The sequence below is a fragment of the Pseudochaenichthys georgianus genome, chromosome 20, assembly GCF_902827115.2.
Source record: "Pseudochaenichthys georgianus chromosome 20, fPseGeo1.2, whole genome shotgun sequence".
NCBI classification, from domain to species: domain Eukaryota; kingdom Metazoa; phylum Chordata; class Actinopteri; order Perciformes; family Channichthyidae; genus Pseudochaenichthys; species Pseudochaenichthys georgianus.
In genome coordinates this window covers 23,929,424-23,946,655 of record NC_047522.1, presented here as the reverse complement: position 1 = coordinate 23,946,655, position 17,232 = coordinate 23,929,424, and the positions used below count along the sequence as shown (strand labels likewise).

Genomic DNA, 17,232 nt, shown 5'->3' with positions numbered 1-17,232 from the left:
TTCACTGCGAGTGTGGAAGCATTTCTGGAGCTCCGGGGTCAGGGCGAGGGCCATTCTTCCCCTCCTCCTCCTCCACCCTTTCGTCCTCCATTGTGTTGCTCCCCTCCTTCCCATTAAGTTAAATGGGGCTCCAGCAGGAAGCCTGTTTACGACCCTCGCCAGCAACTAGTTTACTAATGGAAGGTGCCTCGCCTAAATAAAGCTTAATGGCTCATTTCATCTCCTTTCGGACCTCGCCAGGTTTTAAAAAGACGAGAGAAAGGGCAAGAAAATTCTACGAGGGAAATGTTGGTCTCATTTATTTCCCCTTCACTTTAAGTCGTGTCCTTCTGTTAACAGGCCAGCGTTAACCGTCCGAGAGGCAGACAGATTGACGGAAAGTCGTTTTACGGTGATCGCGCTGATTGTCTCATGGCTCTTTAACTGAAAATAAATGTTTTAATCTTAAGTGTTTTACCTTTCTCTGTTTTTTCTGCAGACTTCTGTACAGTTTAGCTTTCAACGCACGCTTCCTGAGGCATCTCTGGCACCTGATAATCACCATGACGACAAAAATGATCACCGGGTAAGATGATTATTGGCAAATGTATCTAATCTGGGTTCAGCCTAAAAAAGATTATTCAACCGCCTTGAAAACGATCACACTTGCTGTTCTGTTTCATATTTAATATCCAACCTCTGGCCCTCAGGAAGGCTGTGAAAATGAAACTAAAGAGCACTTTATGGAGGTTACAGATCAAGTAAAAGACATGCATACAATAGGAAAAGTAATAATACAAAATAATATACAAGTACGTGGATATCCTTGTGTTGGATCAGAAGTGAGTAAGAGGAGGCTGCGTGACCTGCGTGGGAAGTTGGTTAAAAGGCAGATATTGAAGTTAATTTAGATTATTATGCTAGAATAGATGGCTCTACCATATACTAATCATGTGTAGGGGTTGAGTACTTATGCACTTATACTGACGCCCTTGAAAATATACGGTTAAAACATATGGATTTGCCATAAAAATACTGATAAAAAATAATTTGTAATCTAGACAAATCTGATAAGTTTGAAGGGGATTGAGTACTTTTGGAAGCCAGTGTACCTCGTACTTCTTCCTCTAATTTCCTGTCTGCCCCCCCCACCTTTGAGGCTGTCATCGTAGCATAAGATGGCTCTACTGTATACTCATGTGTAAGGGTTTAACATGTGTGCAAGTGGCATCTTTTACTACATTTTAATTTGTATATTCATCAAGACAAATCTGATAAGTTTCAAGGGGGATTGAGTACTTTTGGAAGCTACTGTGCCTCATACTTCATCTCATCCCCCACCCCCTCAGCTCAGGCTGATATTGAAGTTCATTTAGACTCTTATTCTAGTGTCTCTATGTGTAGGGGTTGAGTACTTCTGCATTTATACTTATGCCCTTGAAAACATACCGTTAAAACATGTGGATTTGCCATAAAAACACGGACACAAAAAGGTGATATGTGTACGTTTTCTGACGGGGAATTTGGTGCTTTTGGCAGCCTCTGCACCTCCATACTTCTTCATCTAATGTCCTGTCCGCTTCCTCCTCCTCAGCTCCATGGTGCCGCTGCTGCAGCTGATCTCTCGAGGGTCTCCGATGTCGTTCGAGGACTCGAACCGGATCATTCCCCTCTTCTATCTGTTCAGCTCGCTCTTCAGCCACTCGCTCATCTCCGTGCACGACAGCGAGTTCTTCGGACATGAGATGGAAGGTAGGGAACTTTTTTAATTGAATTTTTACTTTATTATTTGCAATGTTTGTTAACAGCATGTAAAGTGGCCTTGGGTCCCTTGAAAGGCGCTATCAAAATTGTATCTATTATAATTTTAAAGCTTTTTATCTGGATTCTAAGTTGTGATTGCAGCCTATAGCTTTTCATTAATGCTCTGTATATATATAATATATGAAATGTAAAGGGACGTCATGTACTGTACCTGCATATAAGCCGCAGCAGCTAAATCGTCCGTCTGTCTTGCTCTCATTCTGTCTCTCGGTTCCACTTTTACTTTGGCGCGCTACCTGTCTCACTCTTTTCCGGCCTCCAGCTTTTCCTGCTGGATCCCCGCCGCTTAGAGGTGGCGGGCGCGGACCGGTCCTAGAGCCCATCGTGTTAAAGGTGGTTAATTTTACCTGTAAAATCCATAGATTTAGGAGGTTCCCTAGTGGCCGTTAGCTGCACAAAGAAAATGGGGGGAAAAGTCGCGGCTTATAGTCCGAAAAGTACGGTAGGTATGATTGCAACCGAGGTGGAAGAAGTAAAAGTCCTCGCAATAGGATTAGCAAAGTGGAGCTAATTTGAAATGCTTTATATATCGCTGCTGGAGATCATAACCTAAGTCAATATGTTTAGAGATTGATATCAACATCAGAGACGGCACCGACCTCCACAATGTAGGGGAGTAGAAGGTACAATATTAGCTTCTAAAATGTAGAAAAGTAGACGTATACAGAAGTAATATTCAAGTAAGTACAAGTACCTCAACATTGTACCTTTTTAGAGCACTTGACTAAATCTAATGTGTTATATTCCACCACTTATAGGCCACACACACATCAGTATATATTCGCTGTGGGTGGCTTTCAGCCGCCACGCGCTGTCGTGCCGCCGTGTGTAAATGTGGAAATCAATATCGGTGAAAGATAATGATCCTGCCTCTCCACAGGTCAGACTCAGTCCTCCATGATGCCCTTCAGCCTGCTGGAGCTGGTGTCCCTGTCTCGCTGTCTGCGGGACGCCTGCCTGGGTATCATCAAGCTGGCTTATCCCGAAACCAAAACAGGATATCGAGAGGAATACGTGGCCGCGTTCCGCAGCGTCGGCGTGAAGACGAACACGGCGGTGCAGCAGAGGATCCTGGCGGAGCAGAAACGCTGGGTGCAGCTGTTCAAGGTGAGATGTTTAAAGACACACACACACACACACACACACACACACACACACACACACACACACACACACACACACACACACACACACACACACACACACACACACACACACACACACACACTACTAATTAGATGCAACACCTACAATATGGCTTTAGAAATGGTAGTAACCCAGATTTCAAATCTATACACAATCATCTTCAAAGTATATTTGGGGATCTCTGGACCTTTTTTTCTGTTATCATTTAATTATTTTAATTCATCGTCATGTTTTTCTGCATCTCACCTTGTTCTGTAACGCACTTTGGGCAGCATCCTTGAATGAGGAAGTACTCGAAGCAACACTAAATTGAAAAAAATACTCTTGCAAAATCGTACAGAGTTAGAAGTACAAAGGCAGTGGCACTCGGCCTCAAAGTAGCTCGTATACTTAAAGGCGTCTGCCTCCTTTTCGACCGCTGTCGCTAAGGCTATTTGCGTCTATATAACCTCACGCATGTCATTGTGAGTATTCGTTAAAGGAGCTGTTAAGTCTGTCATAACAGTTACAGCCGGTCCCATTTCCATATAATACCCAGGCTAGATTATATCAATCGAAACACTCCGAGTCATTTTCACGGAACGGCGATCAATCTCCACGCCGATCGCAGTGGAGTCGGCAATAATGGCGAGTGCAAAATGTTGTAAGAGGCGCGTGGCGATGGGTTTTTTAGCAGATCTACCCCCTTTGACTCTGGGAATGAATAAGCATTCCTTAATTAGCCCATCGGGTTAAGTGCAAGCCTTAATGTGCCTTTCCCAAACTCCGGCGTGACACCGTTCTCCAAACACGGCCAAGAAGAAAGTTCCATTAGCAATATTAATACAAGCTTAGTTGATCATTTTCATTCAATTAACTTCTTTCAATTAAATAGATAGCTCGACAATGGAGGTGATAAAAGATGGGGAGGGACGGCTGATGACACGAACCAAACATTAGCGTGTTAGGGGTCAGCGGCGTTAAACCGACTGTAAATCCAACCGTTCAATTTGGAAAAAGCATTTCCCCTGCTCCCCACTTCTTTAATGGGTCGTTTTCGCTGACAGGACTTTGAGCAGGGCTTTTATTAAAAAAAACACCCCACTTCTCTCCGCGTGTTTGCCACCTTTCACACACTTTTAAATCCTTCTGTCAGAGACTAACGGCCAAGAACAAAGACGGCTAATTACCGTCTGCTTGATAGAAAATGGACGGGAGGAAAGGGGAGGTGTAGAATGAGAGAGAGAGAGAATGAAGTTAATGCTGTCTTCTGCCTCATTTCCTCTGGGTAAACAACCAATGGGTGACCTCCACCTTGTCTTTGCCTGCTCATGCACACATGCTCGATTTCCACAAACACAGACAGGCGTTAGGTCAACATGCTTCAATTCACAGAGAGGCTACACAATCCCTAATGCGGTTCAAATCAGGATTTATCATCTGAGGTATCAAAACCGTTAATAATGGGCTGGGCTCTGGTTTCAGACGGAGGGTGAAAAGAGGGCAGTATGTGAAATTTAAAGAGCTTTTTGAACATGAAAGCATGGAGACATGTCCCAGTAGAGACTACATACTGATATACACCTGAACATCAGCAGGAGAGGACTCTTTAAAGTAGAGACACTACATACTGATATACACCTGAACACCAGCAGGAGAGGACTCTTTAAAGTAGAGACACTACATACTGATATACACCTGAACATCAGGAGGAGAGGACTCTTTAAAGTAGAGACACTACATACTGATATGCACCTGAACATCAGCAGGAGAGGACTCTTTAAAGTAGAGACACTACATACTGATATACACCTGAACAGCAGCAGGAGAGGACTCTTTAAAGTAGAGACACTACATACTGATATGCACCTGAACACCAGCAGGAGAGGACTCTTTAAAGTAGAGACACTACATACTGATATACACCTGAACATCAGCAGGAGAGGACTCTTTAAAGTAGAGACACTACATGCTGATATACACCTGAACATCAGCAGGAGAGGACTCTTTAAAGTAGAGACACTACATACTGATATACACCTGAACATCAGCAGGAGAGGACTCTTTAAAGTAGAGACACTACATGCTGATATACACCTGAACATCAGCAGGAGAGGACTCTTTAAAGTAGAGACACTACATACTGATATACACCTGAACACCAGCAGGAGAGGACTCTTTAAAGTAGAGACACTACATACTGATATACACCTGAACGTCAGCAGGAGAGGACTCTTTAAAGTAGAGACACTACATACTGATATACACCTGAACAGCAGCAGGAGAGGACTCTTTAAAGTAGAGACACTACATACTGATATGCACCTGAACACCAGCAGGAGAGGACTCTTTAAAGTAGAGACACTACATACTGATATACACCTGAACATCAGCAGGAGAGGACTCTTTAAAGTAGAGACACTACATGCTGATATACACCTGAACATCAGCAGGAGAGGACTCTTTAAAGTAGAGACACTACATACTGATATACACCTGAACAGCAGCAGGAGAGGACTCTTTAAAGTAGAGACACTACATACTGATATGCACCTGAACACCAGCAGGAGAGGACTCTTTAAAGTAGAGACACTACATACTGATATACACCTGAACATCAGCAGGAGAGGACTCTTTAAAGTAGAGACACTACATGCTGATATACACCTGAACATCAGCAGGAGAGGACTCTTTAAAGTAGAGACACTACATACTGATATACACCTGAACACCAGCAGGAGAGGACTCTTTAAAGTAGAGATACTACATACTGATATACACCTGAACATCAGCAGGAGAGGACTCTTTAAAGTAGAGACACTACATACTGATATACACCTGAACACCAGCAGGAGAGGACTCTTTAAAGTAGAGATACTACATACTGATATACACCTGAACGTCAGCAGGAGAGGACTCTTTAAAGTAGAGACACTACACACTGATATACACCTGAACACCAGCAGGAGAGGACTCTTTAAAGTAGAGACGCTACATACTGATATACACTCTTTAAAGTAGAGACACTACACACTGATATACACCTGAACACCAGCAGGAGAGGACTCTTTAAAGTGAATGCATGTTAATGTTACTGACTGCTCATAACAATGTATGTTAATGGTTGAATGTCACAGCATGGCTTCAAAGTGAAATATCAGTTTAGAGCCCTTCTTGTTGTCTTGGCGCAGTGTGAACCTCGCGGTCTCGTCTTCTCTGTGTTCCTTCGGCTGATGTCAGCAGACCTCGGTAATTAACAGGCCTGGACATTGAGGGACGGCACGGGTCGTTTTTCTTTTATCCTCCCCATAAATGGCGCACTAATGGCCGAATTGTCAAATTGCTTTTTTCCCTCTAATCGAAGGCATCCTGTTGGACAGAGGAAGCTCTCCATCAGTCGCTATTCAAATGTACCTTATCTTACAATGCAGTGGATTGTGTTTGGGTTTAAGTCCCTGAATTAAAAGATGTTAACGTGTCTTTGTGTGTTTGATCTATCGCCAGGTCATCACTAACTTGGTGAAAATGGTGAAAGCTCGAGACATCAGACGACCTTTCTGTCCCGCAGGTCACTGGCTCTCTGAGGAGGTCAACATCCGAGCAGATAAGGTATTTCCCTCTCTGTTTCAAATATTTTCTTTTGAGAAGAAGCAAACGAGAGTCAGCAGCAGCACAGACTTCTCTGGGGTGGAAATCACGCTTCCCTTTTTCAACATGGAAGACAAACAGAACAGCCAACAAGGAATAATAAGGAAAAACACAGCGTGACAGGAATGGTATACTTATGACGTTCATAGTCACAGTGAGAAAGAACATGCAAAATAGTATATATAATAACACTTTCTATATATTCAATGTTGGATTCATGATACTCCTCAGATTGCAGGAGAAAATGCAACACCTGGATATCTGTTACTTGGTATTTATTAGCTATTTGGTGATGGATATATATCTATATTAGGGCTGTCAAACCATTACATTAATTAATCAGATTAATCTCCATTCGAACTATGTCCAAAATATGCCATTTCTTTATGTATATTGTTGGGAATGGAAAGATAAATGAAAGAAGGCGGATATATCCCTTTTAACATACAGTATCTATGTTTATTATAACATTGTTCTCAATCAATCAATGTTTATTTATAGCCCAATATCACAAATGTTACATGTGTCTCAGTGGACTTCACAGTGTGTACAGAATATCAGTATGGCAATACGACACCCTCTGTCCTCAGACCCTCTGTCCTTAGACCCTCTGTCCTCAGACCCTCTGTCCTCAGACCCTCTGTTCTTAGACCCTCTGTCCTTAGACCCTCTGTCTTCAGACCCTCTGTCCTTAGACCCTCACATCGTACAAGGAAAAACTTACGGAGAAAACCCCCAGTTTAAAGGGAACATGGAGAAACCTCAGGGAGAGCAGCAGAGGAGGGATCCCTCTCCCAGGACGGACAGACGTGCAATAGATGCCGTGTGGAAATTGAAAAGATAATACATTTGCAACATAGGTAGTCCAAATGTTTGGAAATGCATGTGTGTATAATAGGAAGATGAATCCACGAGGATATCCATCCATCTGTGTGTCAAAATGAAAGACAGCCCACACACCTATCAATCATCAAACCGTGGGGTCTTAATTCATTACGTGTTGATTTCTATCAACGGGGGAGTACTTCAGGAAAGTCGACAGAGGGGGGGGGGGCTGGTGGAGTACTTCGTGACCACAGAGTGTGCACGTTGTGATCAGCTGTTTTAGCGCAGTTCTCCAGTGGGGGGGGGGAGTCTCCCTCCGCAGCCGGTTGCCGTAGTTTTGGCTCAGTTCCGTTGTACAGACCGACGTTAACAGCAGCCTGTCTGTGCACACGGAGACCGACTCTGTCGTCCGGTGATCGAACCGCCTTCTGGAAAAGCTTCACAAGTACGTCGGTACGCAAATGCGCTTTGTGACAAGTGACGGTACGCATTTCAGATTACGCACATAACCTGTACCAGTTATGTGTTACCTGTACTACAGCAAAAGTATTCTTCCTGCAACAACACCACGCCGTTATCTTGATTCTGATTGGCCAGAAGACATTATCAACGTGACACGTAACCCTATGTGACAAAAGTTTTCAAAACCGTTTCTGGTCTTCGGTATTTCCAGACAAGTGGCTACTGAAATCAATCTGACTAACTGCTGTCTGTGCAATTTACTCCGCGCGAGTTGGCGGACTTTATTTTGCTTTCTTTAACATCATGTCTCACAGTGTAAAATACAGGTTTTCAGATTCTGAAAATGCAACACCTGGTTTGCACAAAGCTTCCTGATTGCAAATAAAGTCAGTACATATGAAAATAATCGGTTTTAAATGTTGTTATCGATTGCAAAGTCATTTGTCACTTGGTATTTCTTACCTCAGACGGGTTTGATCGATGGATAGATATAGAAAGGTTACCAGGTGATTTAAACTGGAACAAGACGATGTAAATAACTTAAAATAACCAAAAACAAAATGCATAGACGAGCAAGAGCAATAGATCAAACAAAAGTGACAACCTTCCAGTGGGTTTTATTCTTTCTAGGAGTTTATTTAGACCATGGCACTTACTACTGACCTCTCTTCCCCCCAGGTCACCCAGTTGTACGTTCCTTCTGCGAGACACGTGTGGAGAACGAGGAGGATGGGCCGCATCGGACCCCTGCAGTCAACACTTGATGGTAAAACACAAAGCACTTTAGATATTAGGATACAAGACGTGTGTGTTGTCTTTTTCCTGGTTTTAAAGGCTGCAGTCCAGTCATGTCGTTTTCTGAAGTGTCCTCGCCCCCATGTTACGAAACCACTTTGACCTTTGAGGTGATACCTGGGAAAGTAAGAGTGCCACAGTGACGCGTCATAAAACCCGATAGCATTTCACCACTTCCGGTTCCCTCGACGAAAAAGCAACGAGATCTCTCCATAGGGTTTAGGAAGATAGCTGGAAAGGTCTGAGGTTGAGACGCGTTGAAGAGACGGTCACGTTTTGTTCTACGACATTAAATCCATCAGCCGTGGCCCCGCTGGTGATTTCTGAAGAGTGGACGTGTCTGAAAAACGACGGTTGTTACCAAGCGGCTGAACAGGACTACAGAAGTGGTGGAGGCCGTTGTCTGTCATTACGCCGAACACGTGAACACTCCTCTGAGTTAGTTTCTGTTCGGCTTGAAAGCAAGTCCCTGCCTCCTGCAGAGTGTTCCGACGCTTCAACCCTGCTGTCGTTCCTTTATAGCATAACGTTTGCTTCTGCCAATTAGATTTATGATTCGAAATTATACCCGCGCTCCCGCCCCGCACCCGCGACGTGCAATACCGAACCCGCCCGCTACCCGCACTCAAAAAGCGTGGGATGTTGGTTCTTTTCTCCATCGAGGAACCAAAAGCCTCCAGACGCTGGATTTCGCTCTCGAGGAAGTGTTATTGACGACGCTGTATTCTCCCAGCTCCGCCTTCACCGCAGCCACTTCGAATGTGGCGCGCTCAGCAGCGGATCGATGCGCTACAGAGGTTATGATTATGCGCGGTCTCGCGGGGGAGAGGTCTGAGGACTTAAACCCGCGGGTACCCGACCCGACGCAGGACTCTGGGGTACACATGTGGATATTATCCGTCTCTTGGATGTGTCTCAACCACAGACCTTATTTCCAGCTACCTAAATCCTATGGAGAAATCTCATTGCGTTTTTGTCGAAGGAACCGGAAGGAGTTTACTTCGGGTTTTAGGACGCGTCACCGTGGCTCTGCCTTATTTTCACTAAATGAAAACCCACCAAACACATTGAAACTCCATGTTCTGTCCCGTCCTAGCGGTTTTATTATCTGCCTTTTTACAAAACCATTTAGACCGTGGAAGTTATACCTCGAAAACTATTAGGATTTGATGTTAATTCAGTCTCCTTCTCCATGTTTGTTTTGATATGTTACGGAGCTGTCGATTGATCCATGAGCTGCGAGTCCTCCCCATAGTGAGGGTCCTTTGGTTTGGGAATAGAACATGTCTGCATCTCACCAAGTGATTAATTTGCTTTCTTTAGTCTAAAACCCCGGTAGTTTCATGATCCTTTTCACAGCACTTCACGAGGGAAAACCCTCATTAGCCTTCGTCGTTTTAGCAAAGATACACGACCACGTTTTCTCTCAAATGAAACAGGCGAAGCTTCACCCGCCTCACTTTGAGCTATATGTGCGTGGTGTGAAACAAGCTGATAACAATGTGTGTGTGATCTGCCCGACCCCACTCACAGGATAAATTCAATTAGTGTGAAAGTACCTGATGAACTCAGCCACATCTGGTGCATGTGTTTGTCCGGCCTTTTCTCATTTCCTTAAATGGACAGGCGCCCGGCTGATGAATGAGCAACGTATTGACCACTCCGAGGCCATATTTCTCCTCAAAGATGGAAACCTGATGGGGATGCAGATGAGATTGACTAATTGAGCAGAATAATTGAGCTGCAGTGGGCGCAGAGTGAAGAGCTGGTTTAGCTATTGGGGCATTTTCTGGTTTCAGTCGATTTTAATACTGAACAAACATCAGGTTAATGGATTCAGCGCGGCAGGTGGATGTTAATTAAAAGGGTGATGGATGGAAATGGGTTTTACTTACAGAGCAGAGAGAAAGGTAATGATGCTCTAACACAGAGGACACCTGCCGTCAGATACAGTTTCCCTCAACCAGGCTGTGAGGAGGAGAAAGCAACATAATCTTATGTGTGTCAATGTCCCTTAAAGAGGACATATGATGTTCATTTTCAGGTGTATATCAGTATGTAGTGTCTCTACTTTAAAGAGTCCTCTCCTGCTGATGTTCAGGTGTATATCAGTATGTAGTGTCTCTACTTTAAAGAGTCCTCTCCTGCTGATGTTCAGGTGTATATCAGTATGTAGTGTCTCTACTTTAAAGAGTCCTCTCCTGCTGATGTTCAGGTGTATATCAGTATGTAGTGTCTCTAGTGACCTATATATACAAAAATGTAGTTTGAGACGGTGGAAAGGCTGATGTGTAAACGGTCCAACATGTTGACTTGTCTCCCTGCAGTTGGTTTGGAGCCTCCTCAGCTGTCTGTGTCTGAAGAGAGACATCTGGCCATCCTCACAGAGCTGCCCTTCGTGGTTCCCTTCGAGGAGCGGGTCAAGGTAACGCTCCGCTATCTCACACAACCACAAAAACATGCACTACTACTGAGTACTGCAAGACAGGAGATTATGCTGAAGTGTTATTGTGAAATATGCATGCAATTATACATCAGCCTCCCATTTTGCATGTGGAGCAGTCAGTGCTACTTTTAGCCGTCATGGTGCTGCTTTAAAGCCGGTACATGACATACATTTGTGTATCGGTACACAGTTAAATGATGGATCATGTTAGAGATAGCTTCGAAAAATCTAATTTGTGGTGTCAAGTATTTTAAGAAAGGTTAAAGGTCCCTAGGATTTGTTTTTTTTGTCGGAGCTACGCCCAAGACCCTTGCCTGCATTTAATTCGTATTGCTTAGTGGTGCATTTCTTTAGTTTGAGTTGATCTTTTGTTGCTTTAATTCCTCTTTCCCACCTTCTTTGTGCCCTAATCTACCAACAGAAGACATAAAATAAAATGATGTATAGTAGAATCTATGCTTTTCCATCTGAGAGGATTTGTCACTGACCCTCACGCCTGTCCCATAGATCTTCCAGAGGTTAATCTACGCCGACAAAAGGGACGTGCAGGGTGACGGTCCGTTTCCCGACGGCATCAGCGTGACAATCAGACGAAACTACATCTACGAAGACGCCTACGATAAACTGTCTCCAGAAAACGGTACGAACGCTTTACGTGCATTATTGGTTGTGTTGAAGCCTGCATTGACGTGGCATCAGAGGAGGAAGCACGGTGAGTAAGATACGATAGGACTTTAGTTACAGAAATACAATAAACGCAGCAGCACAATAATAATACAACTGTACACTAACAGTGCGGTAAAAAGAGCAATTCAATCACTACAGGAAACATAGATGGTCACATAATTAATGTACATATTAAAGGTCACCTATCATGCTATTTTTAGGCAATAGCATAGGTTTCAGAAATATAAAAAACAGATCATTCATTCTAGCCACGCCTCATATCCCTCTATTTCACTTCCTGTTCCAAAAGTGCTGATTCTGGGTATAAACAGGTCTCAATGAGATGTTCACCTGGATAAATAAAGGCTACATAAAAAATAAACTGAACAAAATTAAAATAAGAGGGGGCGGAGCTTATGCCGGCTCATGCGGGACCTGGCAGATACTGTCTAAAATGCTGCGGTGATGAAACGCAAGGATTCTCTCTGAAACAGTCTGGAGCTCAAAGGCTTTCTCTCTTGCCGGTTATACCACACGGTGAGTTCCTTTCTACTTCCTGCTTCTTCACACACATGCTCTCCAGCACAGGTTAGCTCTGAGTGTTAGCGATGCTAATGTACACACCGACCATATTACGTCCAAAACAGTCGGGCATTGTTTCTGATAGCAACGTTTCTGATTGGCCCGTGGGTCCACATTTCAGATATCACATCATATCGGACGCAAATCTGGATCAGCTCCGTTGTTCCCCGTTTTTAGAGATTTGGGTACGGAGGAAAAGAGAGAGGCTTTATTTCCTGACGCTGCGTGAGTTCCCCGAAACACCGGGAAGTATAAAAGACATTTTGCATGATAGGTCCCCTTTAACAGTATTTAGTAGTGCCTTAGGGGAGGAAGCTCTTAATTTGCATTATTTAATTTCATATTCTGTTCTTGTACACATCATAATCTACTTACATGTATATAGACTTATTTTTTACAATTTTAGTATTTTATTATATGTTGCATCGTTGGAGGAGCTCAGGTCAGAAGAATTTCATTGCCATTTCTCCGCTGTAGCTGCTGAGCATATGACAATAAAACCTTTTGATTTGAATCTTTGAATATGGAAGTAAAGATGAAGATCTCCTCGTGCAGAGTATTGAATTTCAGTAAAGCATAATCGTGCTTGCGATTATTATAATGGAGCACATAAAAAGCAGAATCAATTATTTTAAGTCACCTCTTTTGTGTTTAAATGTGAAAGGGCACTCCGGTAGGGGCAATCTGATTAAAAGGAGTAGCAGGAGACCTGGGCTGAAGACATGATCTATCATTTATGTGTCTATAAGTTATGGCTGCTCTGATTTATCGCTGTACATTAATTATTCTGAAAGATGACCTTTTATAGGATTTGATTTGAATATTCTGCGGGTCAGGAAAAAAGGGGCTTTCTTGCAAAATGTTTGTTGTTATATTTAAGTGGTATTGGTTTTATATATTTACATTTTTTCAAATAAATTTTCTCTATTTACACGAATAATCAGATAATTTCTTGGGAAATATTTCAGATATTAAAGCTTGCCTTAGTCGTGAATCATATGCATAACTCTCTGAAATTAGAAATGTAAATATTAAAATACAGTGTAATAAAATGTAATCAAATGGTTAGCAGTGCGGGAGTCTTATGGCGCATTTCCACTACAGCGCGGTTTAAGCCGTTTCTGGTAGCGTTTCCACTCGGCGTAGTTCCGGCTAACGGGTACTTTTTCACAGTTTTTCTGGCTCTCCAAAATCGAGGTTCTTTCCGGGCCAACAACCGGGCTGAGTCGGGCCGAGTCTGCTAAACCAGGGGCGCCCCAAGAGATTTTGGGCCCCATGAAAAGATATCACATTGGGCCCCACCACCAGGCCAGGCCAACCAAGCACAATGCTGTCACCACACCTGCAGAACCCAACCCACTCATTTAAATAACTCTACCTGTACAGGCTTGCATCTATCTTGTAGTTCAATACTAACTGCACAATATGTACTGACACTGAGCGGTGAACATATAACACTGTGCAGACGGGCAACATTCTGCTGCAGTAGAATTCACTATTTTATATAACACTAACATTCCTGACAATAAACCTCAATATTCATCTTTTATGGAGTACATGCCTTTTTAATAAAAATTTGTATTCAAAAATCAAAATAAATATAACTTAAATATACATGACCTCTTAAATTAAAATAAAATTAACATTAACACCAATATTATCATTTATAAAATGCTATATACAAAAAAAACATAAGCAGCAGATTTTTTAATTAAATATACCAACTACAAAATAAACGGGTATTAAAGTGTAAACGGACAACAAAACAGAAATGGAAGTGAAAAGGCCTGATGGTGCTAAATCAAAGCCTGTTCTCAGTCTTTTTCTCATCATGCATCGTGTGTGTCGTGATCCAATACCGTTACCATAGCCTTGCCCTTCAACAGTTATACGAGCCCTGGCTCAGCCTTACTCACCAAGAGCCCAGCGCCTAGCCTTCTGCAAAGTCACTGATCAAGTCCTTGAAGCCCAGCTTTCTAGCCAACTGGCTTTCAATGGACAGCATGGCAAGACTGCAAAGCATTATGGGGGGGGGGGGCTGCGGAGCCTAAAGATGGATCTGTTGGTCCTGGGGAGGGACAACTGGTTTAGTGAATAGCTGCTAAAATGTACCTGCATTTATTAAATGTCAGCTAAAAGAGGAGTGAAATGAAAAACCTCTGAATTTTCTGTGAAGATATTAACAGTACTTAAAGGTGGGGTAGGTCATTTTGAAATTTTTGAATTTGAAAATACACAACCGGAACAAATCTGCCACTTCCTCACAGAGCCCCTCCTCCAACACACACGAACGCGCACATGACCAATGAGGGCACGAGATCAGTGTGTGCCCCGATGGAAGGCTGACAGGCAGGTAGGCCGTCCAGTTACTTTAGCCGGCTCAGATGATTGGTCGTGCTTTTTACAGCGCCACGGCTTCAAAGCACTTCAGATATTCATTGCTATCGGGATGTTAAGAGCATTCCATGGAATATAACAACAAGTGTATCTCGAGCCGGTTTCTCAAACTTACCTACCCCACCTTTAATGTCAGCAAAATATTACAATTATTATTTACAATGGACTACGCTTAGCTAACAGACTAATTTCCACCACTCATGGACCACACCCACCTTTTATTTTGAAAAACTGGGTGACATACTGTCGCCCTTTAGTCCCTCTCTCTTGTCTTTCTCTCCTTTCTCTTCTTTCTTGAAAGCCTGACTTTGTTAGTCGTTGAGACATCGTGCACACGTAAGTGTACTAGCATCCCTGCTCACATGCTCTCACTCTGCTAGAAAGGGACGGTGCCGCACAGCGTTTGGAGGCAGGACCAAACCATTACATGTAAATAGAGGGGGGTGTTCGATGCTTTGGATAATAAACTTTTGGAAGAAAATATGGAGATTTTTTACGAGTGTGCTCCCTCTCACTCCGGTTCACTGTCCTCCGGATTCCTGCAGGACTCCAGAGTCGCGGAGAGCCCATGCAAAATGAAATGAAATGTGTCTACTCTTACCACCAGATGTGCTGTCAGTTGCTGCAAAAGTTTCCGACGTTTCGCTTCTCATCCACGATTACGTCACTTCCGCCGCCTAAAACCCAGGAGGTATACGATCTAGCACTAACCATACCGTACTAAGCCGAGCGAGGCCCGGCAGCAGAAAAGCGCCATTAGTAAAAGATAAAGGGAGGTCAATAACAACATTTTAGATGATGCCAACAGTTCGAGATATTGAGCATAAACTGATAATGATTGACCTCGACTGATTTGGGAAAAGGCAATGCATTTTATTGATCCATGTTTATTCGTATCCCCTCTTCTCACATGTCGTTTCTTACAGTCTCTCTGCTTCTCCAACCTTACAATGACTCGACTGTTGGGGATATACGTCATGTGCTCTTACTCATAGTTTTACGGTGTGTTTTCACACTTGTTTATGAGCTACTGTCTGCTTTGATACTGAGACATCATTCTGGTTTAATCAAAATAAAGTAGAATAAAACGTCTGTAATTGCAAATATAGCAGGTTGATGATCTGATTAAATTAGAAACGTTATATTATTTTACAACCTTAAATGTACACACTGTATCAGCCTCTGTTGTGATTGGTCAACAGCTTAGAGATGTCCCGCCCCCTTGGCCTATCACATACAGTGTTGGAGCGCTAGCCAATAGGAGCTTGAGTGTTACATCGTGATGTCACACAATAGCAGGCTAATTTCCACATATTAACACCACTTTATGATTTTCGAGGTAAAACCTAATGTTGGGCTATAAAGGAACTACAGCACGGTCACATGACTTCACGTCACCACCGCTAAGCTAAAGGAGGCTAACGTTGGGCTATAAAGGAACTACAGCGCGGTCACATGACTTCACGTCACCACCGCTAAGCTAAAGGAGGCTAATGTTGGGCTATAAAGGAACTACAGCACGGTCACATGACTTCACGTCACCACCGCTAAGCTAAAGGAGGCTAAGGTTGGACTATAAAGGAACTACAGCACGGTCACATGACTTCACGTCACCACCGCTAAGCTAAAGGCGGCTAATGTTGGGCTATAAAGGAACTACAGCTCGGTCACATGACTTCACGTCACCACTGCTAAGCTAAAGGTGGCTAATGTTGGGGTGATGAGGTTTAGTCGTCTCATTTAGACACTTGTAAACAACCGCTGTTTTAAAACGTACATACAGACATATTTTATGCCTTAGAGTAAAGATCTCTTCAGCTTGTGTTAACCACATAGCTTATAAGTCCCTCCTCTTTGTGTCTTTTCATCAGAACCCGACCTGAAGAAAAGGGTCAGAGTCCATCTTCTGAACGCTCACGGTCTGGACGAGGCCGGTATCGATGGAGGTGGAATCTTCCGGGAGTTTCTCAACGAACTCCTTAAATCTGGCTTCAACCCCAACCAGGGCTTCTTTAAGACCACCAACGAGGGTCTGCTGTACTCTAACCCCGCCGCAGAGATGCTGATGGGAGAGTCCTTCACCAGACATTACTACTTCCTGGGCAGGATCCTCGGAAAGGTAAGCCTCATTTCTTCCCATGTTCCAACAAGATACGATACGATAATACTTTAACGGTCAGATCAAGTCTGACATTTGACTTGCATCACAGCAGCTGGATGGATAGATGGTTGGGTGGTTGGATGGATGGATGGATGGGTGGATGGATGGATGGGTGGATGGATGGATGGATGGATGTAGGTAGGTAGGTAGGTAGAGAGAGAGAGAGAGAGAGAGGGAGAGATAGATAATTACTTTATTGATCCCAAATGGGAAATGTTTACATTGCAGCAGCATAAAAAACAAGGCAATGTACATAATAGAAATTAAGACACAAGAAATAAACAGTCCAAAAATATTTCTGAAATAAAATAGCATTAAAAGT

General features: G+C 43.2%; 1 protein-coding gene across 1 annotated transcript in view; it reads left to right on the top strand.

Annotated features, from left to right (window-relative positions):
- Positions 1-17,232, top strand: part of ube3c (ubiquitin protein ligase E3C) — a 55,399-nt gene that overhangs the window by 18,554 nt on the left and 19,613 nt on the right. The window contains exons 12-19 of the mRNA XM_034108834.2: positions 479-565; positions 1,574-1,731; positions 2,684-2,910; positions 6,433-6,537; positions 8,542-8,629; positions 10,986-11,083; positions 11,612-11,744; positions 16,621-16,868. Of these exons, the coding sequence (XP_033964725.1) occupies positions 479-565; positions 1,574-1,731; positions 2,684-2,910; positions 6,433-6,537; positions 8,542-8,629; positions 10,986-11,083; positions 11,612-11,744; positions 16,621-16,868 (1,144 nt within the window). The remainder of the gene's footprint in view (positions 1-478; positions 566-1,573; positions 1,732-2,683; positions 2,911-6,432; positions 6,538-8,541; positions 8,630-10,985; positions 11,084-11,611; positions 11,745-16,620; positions 16,869-17,232) is intronic.